This window comes from Urocitellus parryii, chromosome 4, assembly GCF_045843805.1.
Source record: "Urocitellus parryii isolate mUroPar1 chromosome 4, mUroPar1.hap1, whole genome shotgun sequence".
NCBI lineage: Eukaryota > Metazoa > Chordata > Mammalia > Rodentia > Sciuridae > Urocitellus > Urocitellus parryii.
The window spans coordinates 183,375,554-183,390,364 of NC_135534.1; the positions used below are offsets into that span (position 1 = coordinate 183,375,554).

The following is a 14,811-nucleotide window of genomic DNA, read 5'->3' on the forward strand; positions in this document are numbered from 1 at the left end:
AAAATGTGGTATATATACACAATGGAGTTTTATTCAGCCATAGAGAATAAAGAAATTATGCATTTTGCTGGTAAATGGATGGAACTGGAAGAACTTCATGCTAAGTGAGATAAGCCAGACTCAGTCAAGGGTTGAATGTTTTCTTTTGTCTGTAGAAGATAGACCAAAATAAGATGGTGTGTGTGTGTGTGTGTGTGTGTGTGTGTGTGTGTGTGCGCGCCTCTCGCATAAATCCCATGAAAATTGAAGGGAGATCAGTAGAGTAGAGGAAGGAGCTTAAGGAAAAGGAAGGATAGATAGAAAAAGGGAGAAAGGGTGAAATGAAATTGTCCAAATTATTCTGTGTGCATATGTGAATATGCCACAGTGAATTTCATCTTTATATCTATAAAGCACTAATTTAAACAAACCGTAAATAAATAGCAGGAAGACCAGTAAATTAAAGGAAGGGGACCAGGGGAAGGGATGAGGGAAGTGAAAGAGGAAATTCTTGATATTAAAGTGGAATGACTTGTATTCAACATGTTATAATTATGTCAAAATGAACCCAAATATTATATATAACTATAATGCACTAATAAAAACATTTAAAAATCACTTGTTTCTTATGTATGTATCTAGACCATACTGTGCTTATATATTATTACTTATCTTTATAAATTATGTATTTTCCTTATAAATTGTCCGTGGGAGATTGGGAGAAGGTACCTGAAAATGGCAGAAATATCTTTGACATGTGATCATCATCGCCTATAGATAAGATACTTAAAGACAATCAGACTTGGATTGCTGAAGTCCCACCTGAACTCCACAGTGAACAACCCATAAATGCCAGTTAAGAAAAAAAAAAATCCTCAATCTCTTGGATATGTATAGATGCCATCTATTATGGTCTGTAAGACCCTTGGGACTCAAAGGAAAAATCAAAGCCTTAGGGATTTCCAAGTATAGGCAGACTGGAAAGCAAAAAGTAACAGACAGCAATTTATGAATTTCCCATTGCTCACCTACCCATAGTGAAGTGGAAATCAATGTTTGGAGAGGACAGAAAGGAAAAGGGAAGGGAGTTAGTAATCAAGGTAATCCTTGAGTTTCTATTCATGTTAATATATTTGATGGAGTATGCAAGTAATTACTTAGGAATTTAAATATAACAACAAAAAAATAAATAACAACAAAACGATTATCAACTTTTATCTGAAAAACAACTTTCATCTGAAAAAAATTGGAGAATGGGTGTCTTCTGGTTTGTAAAGAAAAACCAACTCTATATTTGAATGTTCTTGTAGTCATTCATCCTTTTAATAACACTGATGGAGCACAGCTGTGTTGGGAACTGGACTTGATGCTAGATCTCCAGATACTAGGAAGCATTGAGCAATGATGTCAAGATGCCTGCGGTGCAGACAGGCAAACATGAATGAGTGTGTGTATGTAATAAAGGAGCACAAAGGACATTGACAGCAACTAAGGGAGTGATACCTGAATTCTAGTTTTTTCAACTTGAAACTAAAGTTGCTCCTATATCATATCAGAAGCTTGTTTGTACTTTATAGTCCAACAACAAAACAAACAACAACAACAAAACATGAAACACAAACAAATGAAAAAAACATGACCTGAGAAAAATTATATGGTGCTGAGAACCCTCTGAAGCATAGACCTGAAGATGTATTTCATGGTACATTCTTCAGCCTTATGAATTTCACAGTAGTAATGGTATTAGATACAAACATTATTTTTCTTCAAATTGACTTCTATTATCATGTATAACTAAAAAGAATTAATAAAAATATTTTTCTGGCAGTTGTTTTTAGAGTCTTTAATGTTAGACTAATGAGAAATGATCACTCCCATTGATTTACTGAACCTGAAAATATTGATTATTTCTGGAATATATTGTGCATCCTAGCGTTCAGCATTTTTAAGTCTTTTTTTTCATTTCTATACTGTTTTTTTTCCCTTCAACTTAATGAGAAAGTAGCAAATGAACCCACTGAGCTTATTCATATTCAACTAATATTTATTGTCTGCTATGTGAGGAACTGAGGTGTATCACAAAGATATGTCACAATAGGAATAGAGGTCAGAAAAATGTGGATAAAGGTTAAAGAATTACAGAAGAGACTATAATTTTTCCAGAATGGGTCAGACTTTGGAATTAAAATAGAAATAGAAATACACATGGACGATGTGGAAGAATGGATGAACATTTCAAAGTGCAGAATGTGCAAAGGCAGAAATAAATGTTTCAGGTGTAACAAAGTTAAGTTACACCTTAGAAGGTTAAGATGATAAAGTTAAGATGACTTCTGGGCATCTCTTGGACAAAATTTTGCTAATTCTTGCTTCATTAAATGTTATTTTCTATTCCATTTTCTGTGCAATCTAGGCTAGATTGCCTTTCACTTTTCTCTTTCTCTGGTTATTGTCTTCATATATGTCTTTTACATTCTACTCTAAACTGCTTGGAGACAGGTTCAAATAGTATTTCTCTATTTGTCTTTGTGTATTTATTTATCTGGTAAAAGCTGGATTAGGTGAAAAAAGAAACCAATTAGAGGAGGATCAGACATGCATACATGTTTTTGAAATAAAAAATAATTAGGAAACACTATGACAGTGTGGACAACGACATGAGAATAAAACTTGAATGAGGAGCTAATAATCATTCCCATAAAAGAAAAGGATAAGACAAAGCAAAAGAGAGAGAAAATGGGTAACTTTGGCTATAAGCCAAGGATAGCTGGAAAAACTGAAAGAATAAATACTATATACATAATAATATGAAGATGTTTCACGAATAGTGTACAAAAATATTTTAAGAGCTGGTACTAGACTTCTTTAGAGAAGTAATTACTGGTTTTTAGAAAAAGCTACTTTGAATATAGAATGTGAGAAGTATAAGCAAGAATCAGCAGGAACAAAACAAAGATCATTGATACTCTATGAAAAAAATGAGAAGATCTCCTCTAATGTGGTTGATTCGACCTCCCTTTATAAACTCAGAAATGCTGGAATAAATGTAACTATTGTTATGTAAACTATAAACCTAAACTACTAAAAAAACAATAAAAAAGGAATTGTCAGTGACAGAAGAAAATTAAAAAATTGGGAGTAGAAAACAGAAATTGACACTATGGTGGCTTTCTAAAGCATTTCTCACTATGTTATGAGCCTCAGGAGCTACCAGGTGAGTACTGACATTTTTACTGTTGCTGTTGTTTTGGTGTTGAGGATTGAACCCAGAGCTTCTTGCTTTTACAGCTCAAGTACACTCTAAACAGCTAGTAGCCAGGCTTTATGTTCAAACACAAGTCCTTGAGCATTGATGAGGCAGAGGAATTGCAACCAGGCCCTAAAGAAGTGTCAGCTACTGATATTATAGATATGCTACCTATTTAGCCGAGATAAAAGGCAAAGGACTTTGTTACTTCAGATAGGGAGAATATCCTCTAAAATGTACCTGTGAGAATACAAAACTTCAAAACTCTTGCAACTCATCTCAATTTATAACATCTGCATAATTCAGAAATCCTGAGCTGAGAACTTATAATTTAAAAATGCTTCAGGATCTTTAAGAGCCAAAGAACCTTGGCAGAAATAAATGTACAATTTCTCAAAAGGGATTCTTTCACAGCTCAAGGCATCAGAGATTTCCATAAACAAAACAACCCCACCGAAGATCACCACATGAAGAAATAAATCACTATGAAAAAGATTCAGAAAATGTTGTAAAAGGGAGATTTAGGAATTCAAAAGCCAGGAATAACAGAACCACCTGAAAAAGAAGACTAAGTATTTAAACCTGGTTAGAGAGGCAAAATAGGCAGCTTCACAAAGAGCAGAACACATAGTTTTATTGAAAATAGTATTGTCATTGAAATTAAAATGCATGGTTCTAATCAGATCCCATGTGTTAGCAGATATAATCTCCTCCTTTCCTATTCCTTATTTTAAATTATGCTTCATTGTGTTTCTTTAAAAGTTTGTCAAGTTATTTTTGAAGAACCAAAGGTCAGACAACATGGTAGTAGAAATGAAATATTCAAAATGTGCTAATCATTTCACTTTAAAAATATGAACTTTCTATCATTTAGCAATTCATCCCCTTGAATTTAAATATTCTCTCCACAAATGCAGCAACCTTTCCTTTTTCTGCAAGTCCTTTCATTTTTTTTTCTTCTGTGTTAAGTTTCAGGAGGAGAGGATTGACTCCTGACCATATAAGAGCTGCTTCAGTACTCTGAAATTATAAAAACGTATTTAGGGAAGAAGGGAATCCCTCCTAATGCCCTGGAGTAGAAGACCAAATTTTTCTCTGAGGTCCTGATTTATAGCTTTATCCAAGTCCTTGTAATTGCTGCTGACTCCCACATAACAACTAAGGCTCCACTAGCTGCCCAGATTTCTTGACAGTTTAACTACTGCCTGCCAGTGTTGAGGCTTTCAAAACTTTTTATCCATGATAATGAAACAAGAACTGCATCTATTTTACAGTCTGTTTCTACCCTCACTCCAGCAGGTAGCACTGGCTTTGTGCCTTTGTGTTCTTTACTTACCTGTAGATATCTGAGGATCCAGTTATAAGTCAGCTATTAGTGATTTCCTCAAGTACCTCTGTACCATATTTAGCAGAAATTCCTTAGCATATCTAGCATGTACTATATGTAAAACAAATAGATATCTCTTTATTTTAAGCAATTTTAATAGTTTTGATGGGAGCATTTAGATGTGTGCATTCTTAAAATACACAAAAGTCCTTATCCAGCAAAAGTGCATTTCAGTATAAATCTTCATCCATTTGACTTAAGGAGATCAGTTACTATTAATCTACCAAAATAGTTGTAAAGGCTAATAATGTTTGTCTTGATTTATATTTTTATCCCAAAGGATAGTTTATTTCACAATATTAAAATCTATATTAGGATATGCTAGTAGGTTTAAATTCTTTTTTCAGAAAAGTAATAAAAAGGTACAGAGCTGAAAGTAGATGTATAAGATTCAATAGAGCCAATATAAGTGAATAGGTGTGGAGATGCAAGAATCAGGGAGGACAAAGTGAATTAAATTGATATTAGGCCACTATCCATCGTTGACATTCTAGCACAAGTGGGTAGTACATCAAATTACATAAACGAGTTATTTCTTTTTATTTTTTGGTAGTTGTTGGTGCATAAAATGCCTTTGTTTTATTTGTTTATTTTTATATGGTGCTAGGGATAGAATCCAGCGCCTCACAATTGGTAGGCAAGTGCTCTGGCACGGAGGCCCCAGTTCCATAAGTTCTTTTTAAAACAAAAAATCATAAAAATCTTATTTTACTTCTTTAAACTGAAAAACAATTTCAAAACATAGGCTCATTTTTGGTAGTTTGAAACTGGTTGAGATTTATTGCAAAGCCATTTCAGGGCTGAGAAGGCAATTTAATTCATGTTCTAAAATACATGGTCTAAATAAATGTGTTGTCCCTCCCCCCACAAGTCCATATATTGAAATTCTGACTTCCAAAATAACAGTGGAAAGTGCACCAGTGAAAAAGACTGGAAAGCATTCCTCACCACACACTGACTATAAGTTCCTAGTTCTTGACTTCCCAAGCTTTCAGAACTGTGGGGAAATCAATTTCTGTTGTTCATAAAGTAGCTAATTTTGTTATACCAGCTCAAAAGAACTAAGGCACTCAAAAATAGTATGTTGGCCATTTTTCTGTACCTTGCCTTGAATAGCACCATAACCATTTTTAATCTAAGCCCTTTCTAATTCGTTAGCGTCAATGTGCTCAAGTGAGTACAGCTGAAAACCATGCTTTTTGTTTTTAGTAAAGAACAGTATACACTTGTAACAGTATCATTTACCAGTAGTACTGGATTCTGTAAATATTTAAGAACACTTGCTCTGCAGCTAGACTGCCTGGGAACAAACCCATTTCTCGGTTAACAGTTGACTAACCATTCTGCGACTGTTTACACATCTGCAAAATGAGAACAATGTCAAGCTGGCACCGGTGCAGGCCTCTAATCCCAGCCACTGCGTCAGGTGCAGCAAGAGGATCACAAGTTTCAGGCCAGCCGCAACAATTGAGACCCTCAGCATCTTAGCGAAATACTGTCGAAAATGCGCCCTGGGATTCAATTAAAACAGTTTCAGGAATTGCATAGAGTCGCTAATTCGTGTTTTTAAACGCGGAGGATCACGGCCTGACACACTGAACTCAGTAAGCGCCAGCTGTACTGAAGGACCTCCAATAAGACTTCCTGAAATGCTAGGCCTTCCATTGTTTATGATGACATAGTTTTTCAGGGTAAGGAGATGAACAGTAGGCCTAGCACCTACTACCGCCTCGTACAATTTTTCCGGGCTCAGAGCGAGTCCGTGAGCACTGGATTCCCCAGGAGACTTGGAAAGTTCAGGTGAAAAGGCTCGCCATTCAGAAGTCAACCAGAGGCCCGAAAAGATCAGCGCCTCCGTGGCCCAACAAAGTACAGCTTCCCTGTTCCCAGAAGCTGAGCAATCGGAGGAGAAACTAAGGCTTGTAACATAGAATGACAACAGACGATTCACTCTCCTGCGCCGCAGCTCTCAGACTTAAGCACTACAGAATCCCGCTAAACTCCGCTCGCAGAAGGCGGAGTCTGCAGGAGGCAACTTTGGGGCGGAAGGGGCCTGAGGCGGGGCGGGGCGGGAGAAGCATGAGGCCCCCAGGCAGAGGCTTGGGGCTGCCCAGAGTGCGCCGGACGCCGGTGTGAATATACACCTCCTTGTCCTGTAATTCCCGGGCTCAACGACTTTGACGAGCCATAAATTCCACTATCGAGATTCTCTTTCCTATCGCCCTGTCACTTTGATCATTCGAGTGGAGGAAAAAGGTGAAACTCCAAATTCAGGCAGATCCTAGCCGCCAGCAGAGGAAATAAACCGCAGAGATGGGGTCCTTTGCTCGCGCCGAAATTCAAAGACTTAAATAGTTCCGGCGCGGGTGCTGTAAAAGGCTTTGGGATAGTACCTGCTATGGTAGAGTTTGCCTCATAGCATCCAAAGCCTGGTGCGGTTATCCCCTTTCTCCGTCTTCGTGACCCGAGGGAGTTTTGGTGGCGCCCCAAGCACAGGCGGCCTGAGGCAGTGCCGAGGTAGGTGCGTATGCGCGGCCGGTTGGGCCCGGCCTGGTATCCTGGGGGGAGATGGAGCAGGAGGAGGGCGAGTGGCCAGAAGGGACCACAGCGATAATTAGGGATAAAGACTGGTTCCTATCTAGGCTTGGAATGGGGCTAGGAGGTGCAGAAAAAAGCTGTCGGGAGGAGAGGAAACAACCTGAGTAAAAGCAAGAAGCTAGAAGATGCGAGATTTATCTACCCTGTTAAAGTAAATACTTGTTGATTTTCCCGACCCTCAGAGTCAGACACTATTCGGAAATGCAGTGATGGACTTAGGCGAACATGCTACAGAACCTTGAATTGTGATTAGTTGGGTAAACGAATGCTGTTTTAAATGTTAACTGTAAGTGCTATGAAGGAAGAAGAAAGCCTAAACAGGATGGGTAGAGGTGCTCTTTTACATAGGAAGACTCCACCCAGCAAGGTAATATTTGTGCATGATGGCAGTAAAGAGCAGAGTGAACCATGCCACCATCAGAGAAGTATGTTGTGGGTAAAGAGAATGGGATGTGAAGGATGTGAATCAGTAGTCCTTGTTAGAATATGATGAAAGTGGAAGGCAAGCTGTAAAAGTAAGTACTAGTGGTCATTAACAGCTTAAATGGTTTAATTTCCAAGTAGAAACTATCTTTTAAAGTAGGAGAATGATACCTTTATCAGATAGGGTGGTTTGACAGCTGTTTTATTTCTGTTACCCTGTCATACCTGTTTTAGTTTCTCTCACACATTATAACTCTAGATTTGCGGTTCACTTAAGTGGTGTTATTTCTGTTTTGTACAGATCTGGTTTTGTTGTTTGTTTGATGCATCACAGAGGTTTACTGGCTCAAGACGGTATTGAAAATGCATATTAAATCAATCATTCTCGAGGGATTTAAATCCTATGCTCAGAGGACTGAAGTTAATGGTTTTGACCCCCTCTTCAATGCTATCACTGGTTTAAATGGTAGTGGTAAGTCCAACATATTGGACTCCATCTGCTTTTTGCTGGGAATCTCCAACCTGTCTCAGGTAAAGTGCAAACTTTCTGATTTATGTGAATTTAAGTTTGGCAAGGGAATCCTCACGCAACTTTGGAGACTCTTGCCAATGTTTTCTTCATTTGCGTTGTTTTACTTAATGTGAATTATATCATATGTTAGTGAAGCCCCTTCAGGAAAGCATTATTACTTTGTTGGAAGAGAAAATGGAAACTCAGGCATTGCTTAATGTGTTTGGTAGTAATACCCAAACTCAGGCATTTTGACTTTAAGGCAGTATCACTCCAAAATCTCTGTTTGTCCCCTCTAGTGTTATAATGCCTTTTAAGGACATACTAATGGATTGAATGACAAGTGAAATTCATAGGCACTGTCTTCCCTTCAATCTTGCAAGTTAACTTTTGTTAAGAATGAATTAGAAAGTTCAAAGAGTTCAATCAGGAAAGGCACTCATTGAGTTGTTGCCCATTGTCCTTCCTTTCCTTGCCGGTGTATGCTACTGCCTATCCTTATTCATGAGTGGGTTTTCCAACTGTAGTGCTGCTTTATAATATAGGGATTTGTAGTTGATACACTTTTTCTTTTGTTACAGGTTCGGGCTTCTAATTTACAAGATTTAGTTTACAAAAATGGGCAGGCTGGAATTACCAAAGCCTCAGTGTCGATCACCTTTGATAATTCTGACAAAAAACAAAGTCCTTTAGGATTTGAAGTTCATGATGAAATCACAGTAACAAGGCAGGTGAGTGATTATTAAATATTTGGATACCGTAAGAACTCTGGTGGTCTGATGCATTACTTGTCAATATAACTGCAAAAAGTTCTGGAGACAAGCCAGGTGCAGAAATGCATGCTTGTAATACCAGTGTCTTGGGAGGCTAAGGCAAGAGGATCGCAAGTTCAAGACCAGCCTCAGCAACTTAGTGAGGCCCTAAGCAGCTTACCAAGACCCTGTCTCAAAGTAAAAAAAGGGTTGAGGATGTGGTTTAGAGGTAAAATGCCCCTGGGTACAATCCCCATACCAGAGAAAGTGTTGGAGACAAGGTTTATGAGCAAAACTGATGCATCGATACTGAATCAAGTCCTTAAGAGTAGTTTCCTTATAAGGTCATGTACTGCATAACCTCAAGTCAGTCAGTGATGAACTGCATATGTGATGGTGGTTCCATAAGATTATATAACCTAATGATGATGTAGCTGACTTAGTTTAGTACACTCTGAAGTTTGCACAGTGATAAAATTGTCTAATGATGCGTTTCTCAGAAAGTATCCCAGGTCATGTGATTCTTAATGATATTAAAATTTTGATCATGCAAGTTCCACCATTAACTAAGAGGATTGAAAGAGATCTGGAAAGTCTTTCATCCATTATAAGAATTTAACCATATCTGAATTGTAAACCATATTTCAATCCTTTCTGGCTATATACTTAAATACTCCAAAAACCTGATCTTGCTATCTTCTAAAATAACCCATTGGACCAGTCTTGTTAAAAAAAAGTTATTTAAAAATCTGATGGAAATGTGAAACTGTCTTATAGTTGTGTACTTTAATCTTGGTGCTTAAAAACAAAAGTTTTGTTTTTTAAAATTCCATTAATTCACACTTATTCTCTATCTTAGAACTATGTCACTGGTAGATACTCTCCTCTATTTTGATAAATGCCTATGAGTAAAAAAAAATTGACTACATTGGGACAGAATCTTACTTTGTTATTGGGCATTCATCAAATAATATCCCTTTTGGAATTGTTCTTTTTTTTTTTTTTTTTTTTTTTTAAGAGAGAGAGGAGAGAGAGAGAGAGAGAGAGAGAGAATTTTTAATATTTTATTTTTTAGTTCTCGGCGGACACAACATCTTTTTTGGTATGTGGTGCTGAGGATCGAACCTGGGCCGCACGCATGCCAGGCGAGCGCGCTACCGCTTGAGCCACATCCCCAGCCCCTGTTCTTAAATTTAATACTAATCTACCTAATTTTAACTGTCCTCATTCAGATGTCTTTACCAAAATTTACCTAAAGTCCTTGCCAAATTACTTAGGAGCAAGCATACTCAGTTTGTTGTTCAGATATATTAATATATGTACTATCAATCTAACAATCCTGTCAGGAAAGACATTTATTTAATATTTATTAACATTTATTCAGTATTTATTAATTTCTTGATGTGTACTGAATGTTCTTGAATACATTGGAGTATACATACAGAAAGAAATATGAGATAAAGATCTTGAATAAAGGCCTCAGTATCTAGGGGGTGAAACAATCATATCCAACATAACAATTTAAATGCTATGGTAAAGTATGAACAAGCCAGTTTCTGGCATGCCTTGTTCTTAATGAAGCCATGTTGAAGCTCCATGGCTGTCTTTAAGTGGCCAAAATACATGTCTTAATTCCTTTTAAAATTTTGTCAGAAAATGATGCCAAACCACTTGTATAGCTTTTAAAAGTATCTGACTTCTTTTCCCTTTGAAAAGTAGAGGAAGAGGAGTTCACCTTTGAGTGTGAAACAGAAGGAAGACCAGGAAAAGAAAGCATGTTTTATACTTTCATGGAAGCATAAAAGTAGAAGTGATCTTAGAGATAGTTCAATGCAGGGGAGGTTAAGAGAATTGTGCATGATTACATAGATAGTTAGCAAAATTCCCCGAATTAGAATCTAGTTGTTCTGAATATAGTTAGTAATTGTTTTGACCATGACACACTTTTCAACCATTTACTTGGGATTGATTTTGTTTATTGTTAATTGGATAGAACAAATAAATGTAAGGTAATATTTGTAATTTATCATTTTAGAAAAAGTTGGGTATATACATTTATGTTTTTAAAAATGCTTCGTTTTTAGGTGGTTATTGGTGGCAGAAATAAATATTTAATCAATGGAGTGAATGCAAACAACACCAGAGTACAGGATCTCTTCTGTTCTGTTGGTTTGAATGTTAATAACCCTCACTTTCTCATCATGCAGGTATTTTGTTTGTGGTCCTTATGTCTTTCATAATGGTTTTACTATTTTTAACTATTGCAACAGATGTGCCTTTCTTTTTTTATTTGTGTTTATTGTTTTTATTTCCATTTTTAGAATTGTTATTTACTGTGTTTGGGCACCTTTTAAGAAATACAGTTAGTTAATTGTTAATGATGTTTTCTACCATACTATGGACATTTGAATTTTAAAGAATGTCTAGAAATTATTTTTCTTGACTTATTTTATTACTCTAAGGACAATAGCTCTAATGGTAGAAATGCTATCATTGTGTATTTTTAAGTTATTGGGTTAAAGCATCTTAATATTTATGGTATAAAAATCTGAATAATTTTTCTGTTTAGAAACTCATGTAAATGAAAAATAAGGCTGATACTATCTTGCACTTAACGTTTCACTTGAAATCTAGCTGTCTTTTGAGAGCGTCCTAGTAAGGTCACTGGCAGGACCCTAATGGAACCATGTGTTTGTCCATTTTATGTTGCTGTACCAATACTATAGACTGGATAATTTATAAACAATATAAATTTATTTGGGAAGTCCAAGAGCATGGCACAGGCCTCTGGTGAGGGTTGTATCATCCTCCCAACATCATTTATTCCTTCATAAGAACATAGTAGAAAATAAAGTATGACATAATTATTTCTTAATACATCCTACCTCTAAACACTGGGTTGCTTAAGGGAATAAGTTTCCAACACACAAACTTTGGGGAATATATTCAAACTGTAGACCAAAATAAAAATATTTTCATTACATATTAGCTTCAAGACTGAAAATTTATTTCTTGTGAATATGTATCCTAACAAATTCAATTCTGGGAGAACTGGATGTGCAGATTTTTGTTTTGTTTGCTTTTAGTAATGAACAGATTTAATGTTCTGGCATTGAAATAAAATATTCTGTTTGAGGTGTACAGGTTTGTTGTATATTTAGTGAGGGCTATCAAAAAATCTAGAAACGTTCACAACTCTGCTAAAATCTATATACATACTTAATCTGTTGTAGAATTGTATACTCCTATAATTTTAATATTAACTATCTCAGAAATGAATTAACTGTGAAACAAACTGAATTAACTGTGTTTCAGTTAATTTTTAGTTAATTTAGTTGTATCATATAATAACTCAGGTAATTTGTATCACTGATAATATAATATTCCACAATAGCACATTTTTAAAATTCTAGAATTATAAAGTTCCTTTAGTGTCATGCCTAACAAAAGTAACATCTTTTCATGAAAAAATACCTCCTTATTTGGTATATTGAGATATAAAGAAGCCCCCCTACAGATAAATATTGAATGCCATTAGTTCACATTTTATAATTTGTTAGTATTGTAGTAATTTTGTCATTTTATTTTCAGGGTCGAATTACAAAAGTATTGAATATGAAGCCTCCTGAGGTAAAAGTACCATTTGTGGGTAGTAATTAATTATAGCTATTGTTTCAATCTTCTAGGAGACAAAATTTAAAAATAATTTTATGCATTAAAATTCTTGGAAACATTGTTTAGTGATTATAAAGGAAGTTGTTTGTTGAATATTTAGCACTGTACTCAATATTAAAAGAGTTTTGACAGCATAAAGCAACCTTGCTCAATTCATCTTCCATGTCAGGATTAATACTATAGAAAAGCTTAAGAAAGAGCCAGACATGGTGGTGCATGGCTGTCATCCTAGCGACTTAGGAGGAGGCTGAGGTAGACAGATCACAAGTTCAAAGCCAGCCTCAGCAGTGGCAAGGTGCTTAGTAACTCATTGAGACCCTGTCTCTGAATAAAATACAAAATGGGCTGGGGATGTGGCTCAGTGGTTGAGTGCCCCTGAATTTAATCCCTCGTAACCCCCCCCCCCCAAAAAAAAGAAAAGCTTAAGAAAAAAGATTAATTTGCAATTAGTTCATTTTGTAGAATAGGTTATTTAGGGCACTGAGACTTAATTTTCTCTTGGAACCACCTTGAAACAGTTGGTGTGAAGGAATGAATATTATATATATATGAACAAAGGCTTTTCAGATTTTTTTTTTTTTTTTTTATTGAGAAGAGCCAGTAAGATGGATAATTGATAATACTAGTCTATTTGAGTACAGGACATGCTTATTTTCCATAGATAACAGCTGAGGGGTAAAATTGCTAATTTGAAATCTATGAAATATATGTTATGTAGCATGTTCCAGGAAAATTGCCATCTTATAAAATTATGATTGATTCATATTTTCCTTTTTCACTGTGCTTTTCACAGCATTGTTTTGTTTAATTCTCAAGGCTGCTGTGAGACATTGTCAGTACTCTGGAGGCAAGAATTGAAGCACAGAGGAAATTACGTTATATGTAGTAGTCGTTAACACATGTGCCACAATTGGAAGGCTAATGTTGTGCCATACTTCAGGCTTGTTGGCAAAGTAGCTGAAGTCTGACTTTAAAAAATTTTCAATAGAAACTTCCTAAAATGAAAGAAGAAAGGGGTGTTCTTTTATTTTTTACTTTTTTTAAGTGTGTAATTGAAAGGAAAAGGAGGAATTATTGGCTTCAATTTCAGAAGAGAGAAACCTTGGAAACTTAGTGTATAGCAGGTTTGACTTTAGAATAGGAGTGAGGCCAGAAATGTTTCTTGAATAGAAGAGTTGTGGTTAATAGTTACATTTTTATCTGATAGCTTATGATCTTTTTAAGCTCTTATTTTGGTAAGATGCTTAGGGAGGTCAGTCTGCAAATGATATAATTAATTTAAGTTCCAGTGAGATGCATTGTTTGGGGCTCTTATGACATTATTATTATTGTCATTCCAGATTTTATCTATGATTGAAGAAGCAGCTGGAACAAGAATGTATGAATACAAAAAAATAGCTGCCCAGAAAACTATAGAAAAAAAGGAGGCTAAGCTGAAAGAAATTAAGACGGTAATTAAATTTGTATAAAACATTTTTGGAAAAGAGTACCCTTTTGCATTTGGAGTTTCTGCTGTAAAGAGGGAAATATTTTTTTCTAATCAGTTTTTCAGTGTTCCAGTCTACTTTTTAAAGTTTTGTTAAATGGTATTTGACAAACTGAAAATACTGATATTCCTCTGTTTTTCAGATACTCGAAGAAGAGATTACTCCAACCATTCAAAAATTAAAAGAGGTATGTATTTTGTGTATAAGGAGAGCCAGTTAGAATGTTTCTTACAATTGGTGATGTATCCAAAATTAGGCAAATAGGGATGAAGTGTATACTGTTTCTTGGGGATTTTCCTTGAGAAGAAATAAGGAATTTAAGTGCTCCATAACAGCCTCTGCTTGTAGAAAGTATGTATTCTGCATCTCTTAAGTCATGATTTTGGACAATAATCTTCCATTGCATTGGAAAATGATATGCTAGATTTTAATGTTTTATTAAAGAGGAGTAAGTGCGATTTTCCTGGATAATTAAATGTAGTACTATAGTACTGTAAAGTAGAACTTACATAATCGATACTGGAAAAACTGAAAAATTATGATCTTGAAGGTATCCCCTTGATATGGATAATCTTTCGATATCTGTTAATATGAACAGGCCATTTAACCACTCAGAATTTGTTTCTTCATCTGCACATTAGGTACTTAACTATGTATCACTTGATGAATTTCTAGATTGTGTATAGAATTCTTATTACTGCCAGTTTTTGAACCATATGTCCATATTTCCTTGTTAATTCCAATTGTCTCAT

The 14,811-nt window shown here is 35.6% G+C and overlaps 1 protein-coding gene across 1 annotated transcript in view; it reads left to right on the plus strand.

Moving 5' to 3' along the window:
- The first annotated feature begins 6,998 nt into the window (after nt 1–6,998).
- Nucleotides 6,999–14,811, plus strand: part of Smc2 (structural maintenance of chromosomes 2) — a 54,670-nt gene continuing 46,857 nt past the window's right edge. The window contains 7 exon segments of the mRNA XM_026380117.2: nt 6,999–7,130; nt 7,936–8,165; nt 8,727–8,876; nt 10,982–11,104; nt 12,489–12,527; nt 13,913–14,023; nt 14,202–14,246. Of these exon segments, the coding sequence (XP_026235902.1) occupies nt 7,998–8,165; nt 8,727–8,876; nt 10,982–11,104; nt 12,489–12,527; nt 13,913–14,023; nt 14,202–14,246 (636 nt within the window). The 5' untranslated portion in view covers nt 6,999–7,130; nt 7,936–7,997.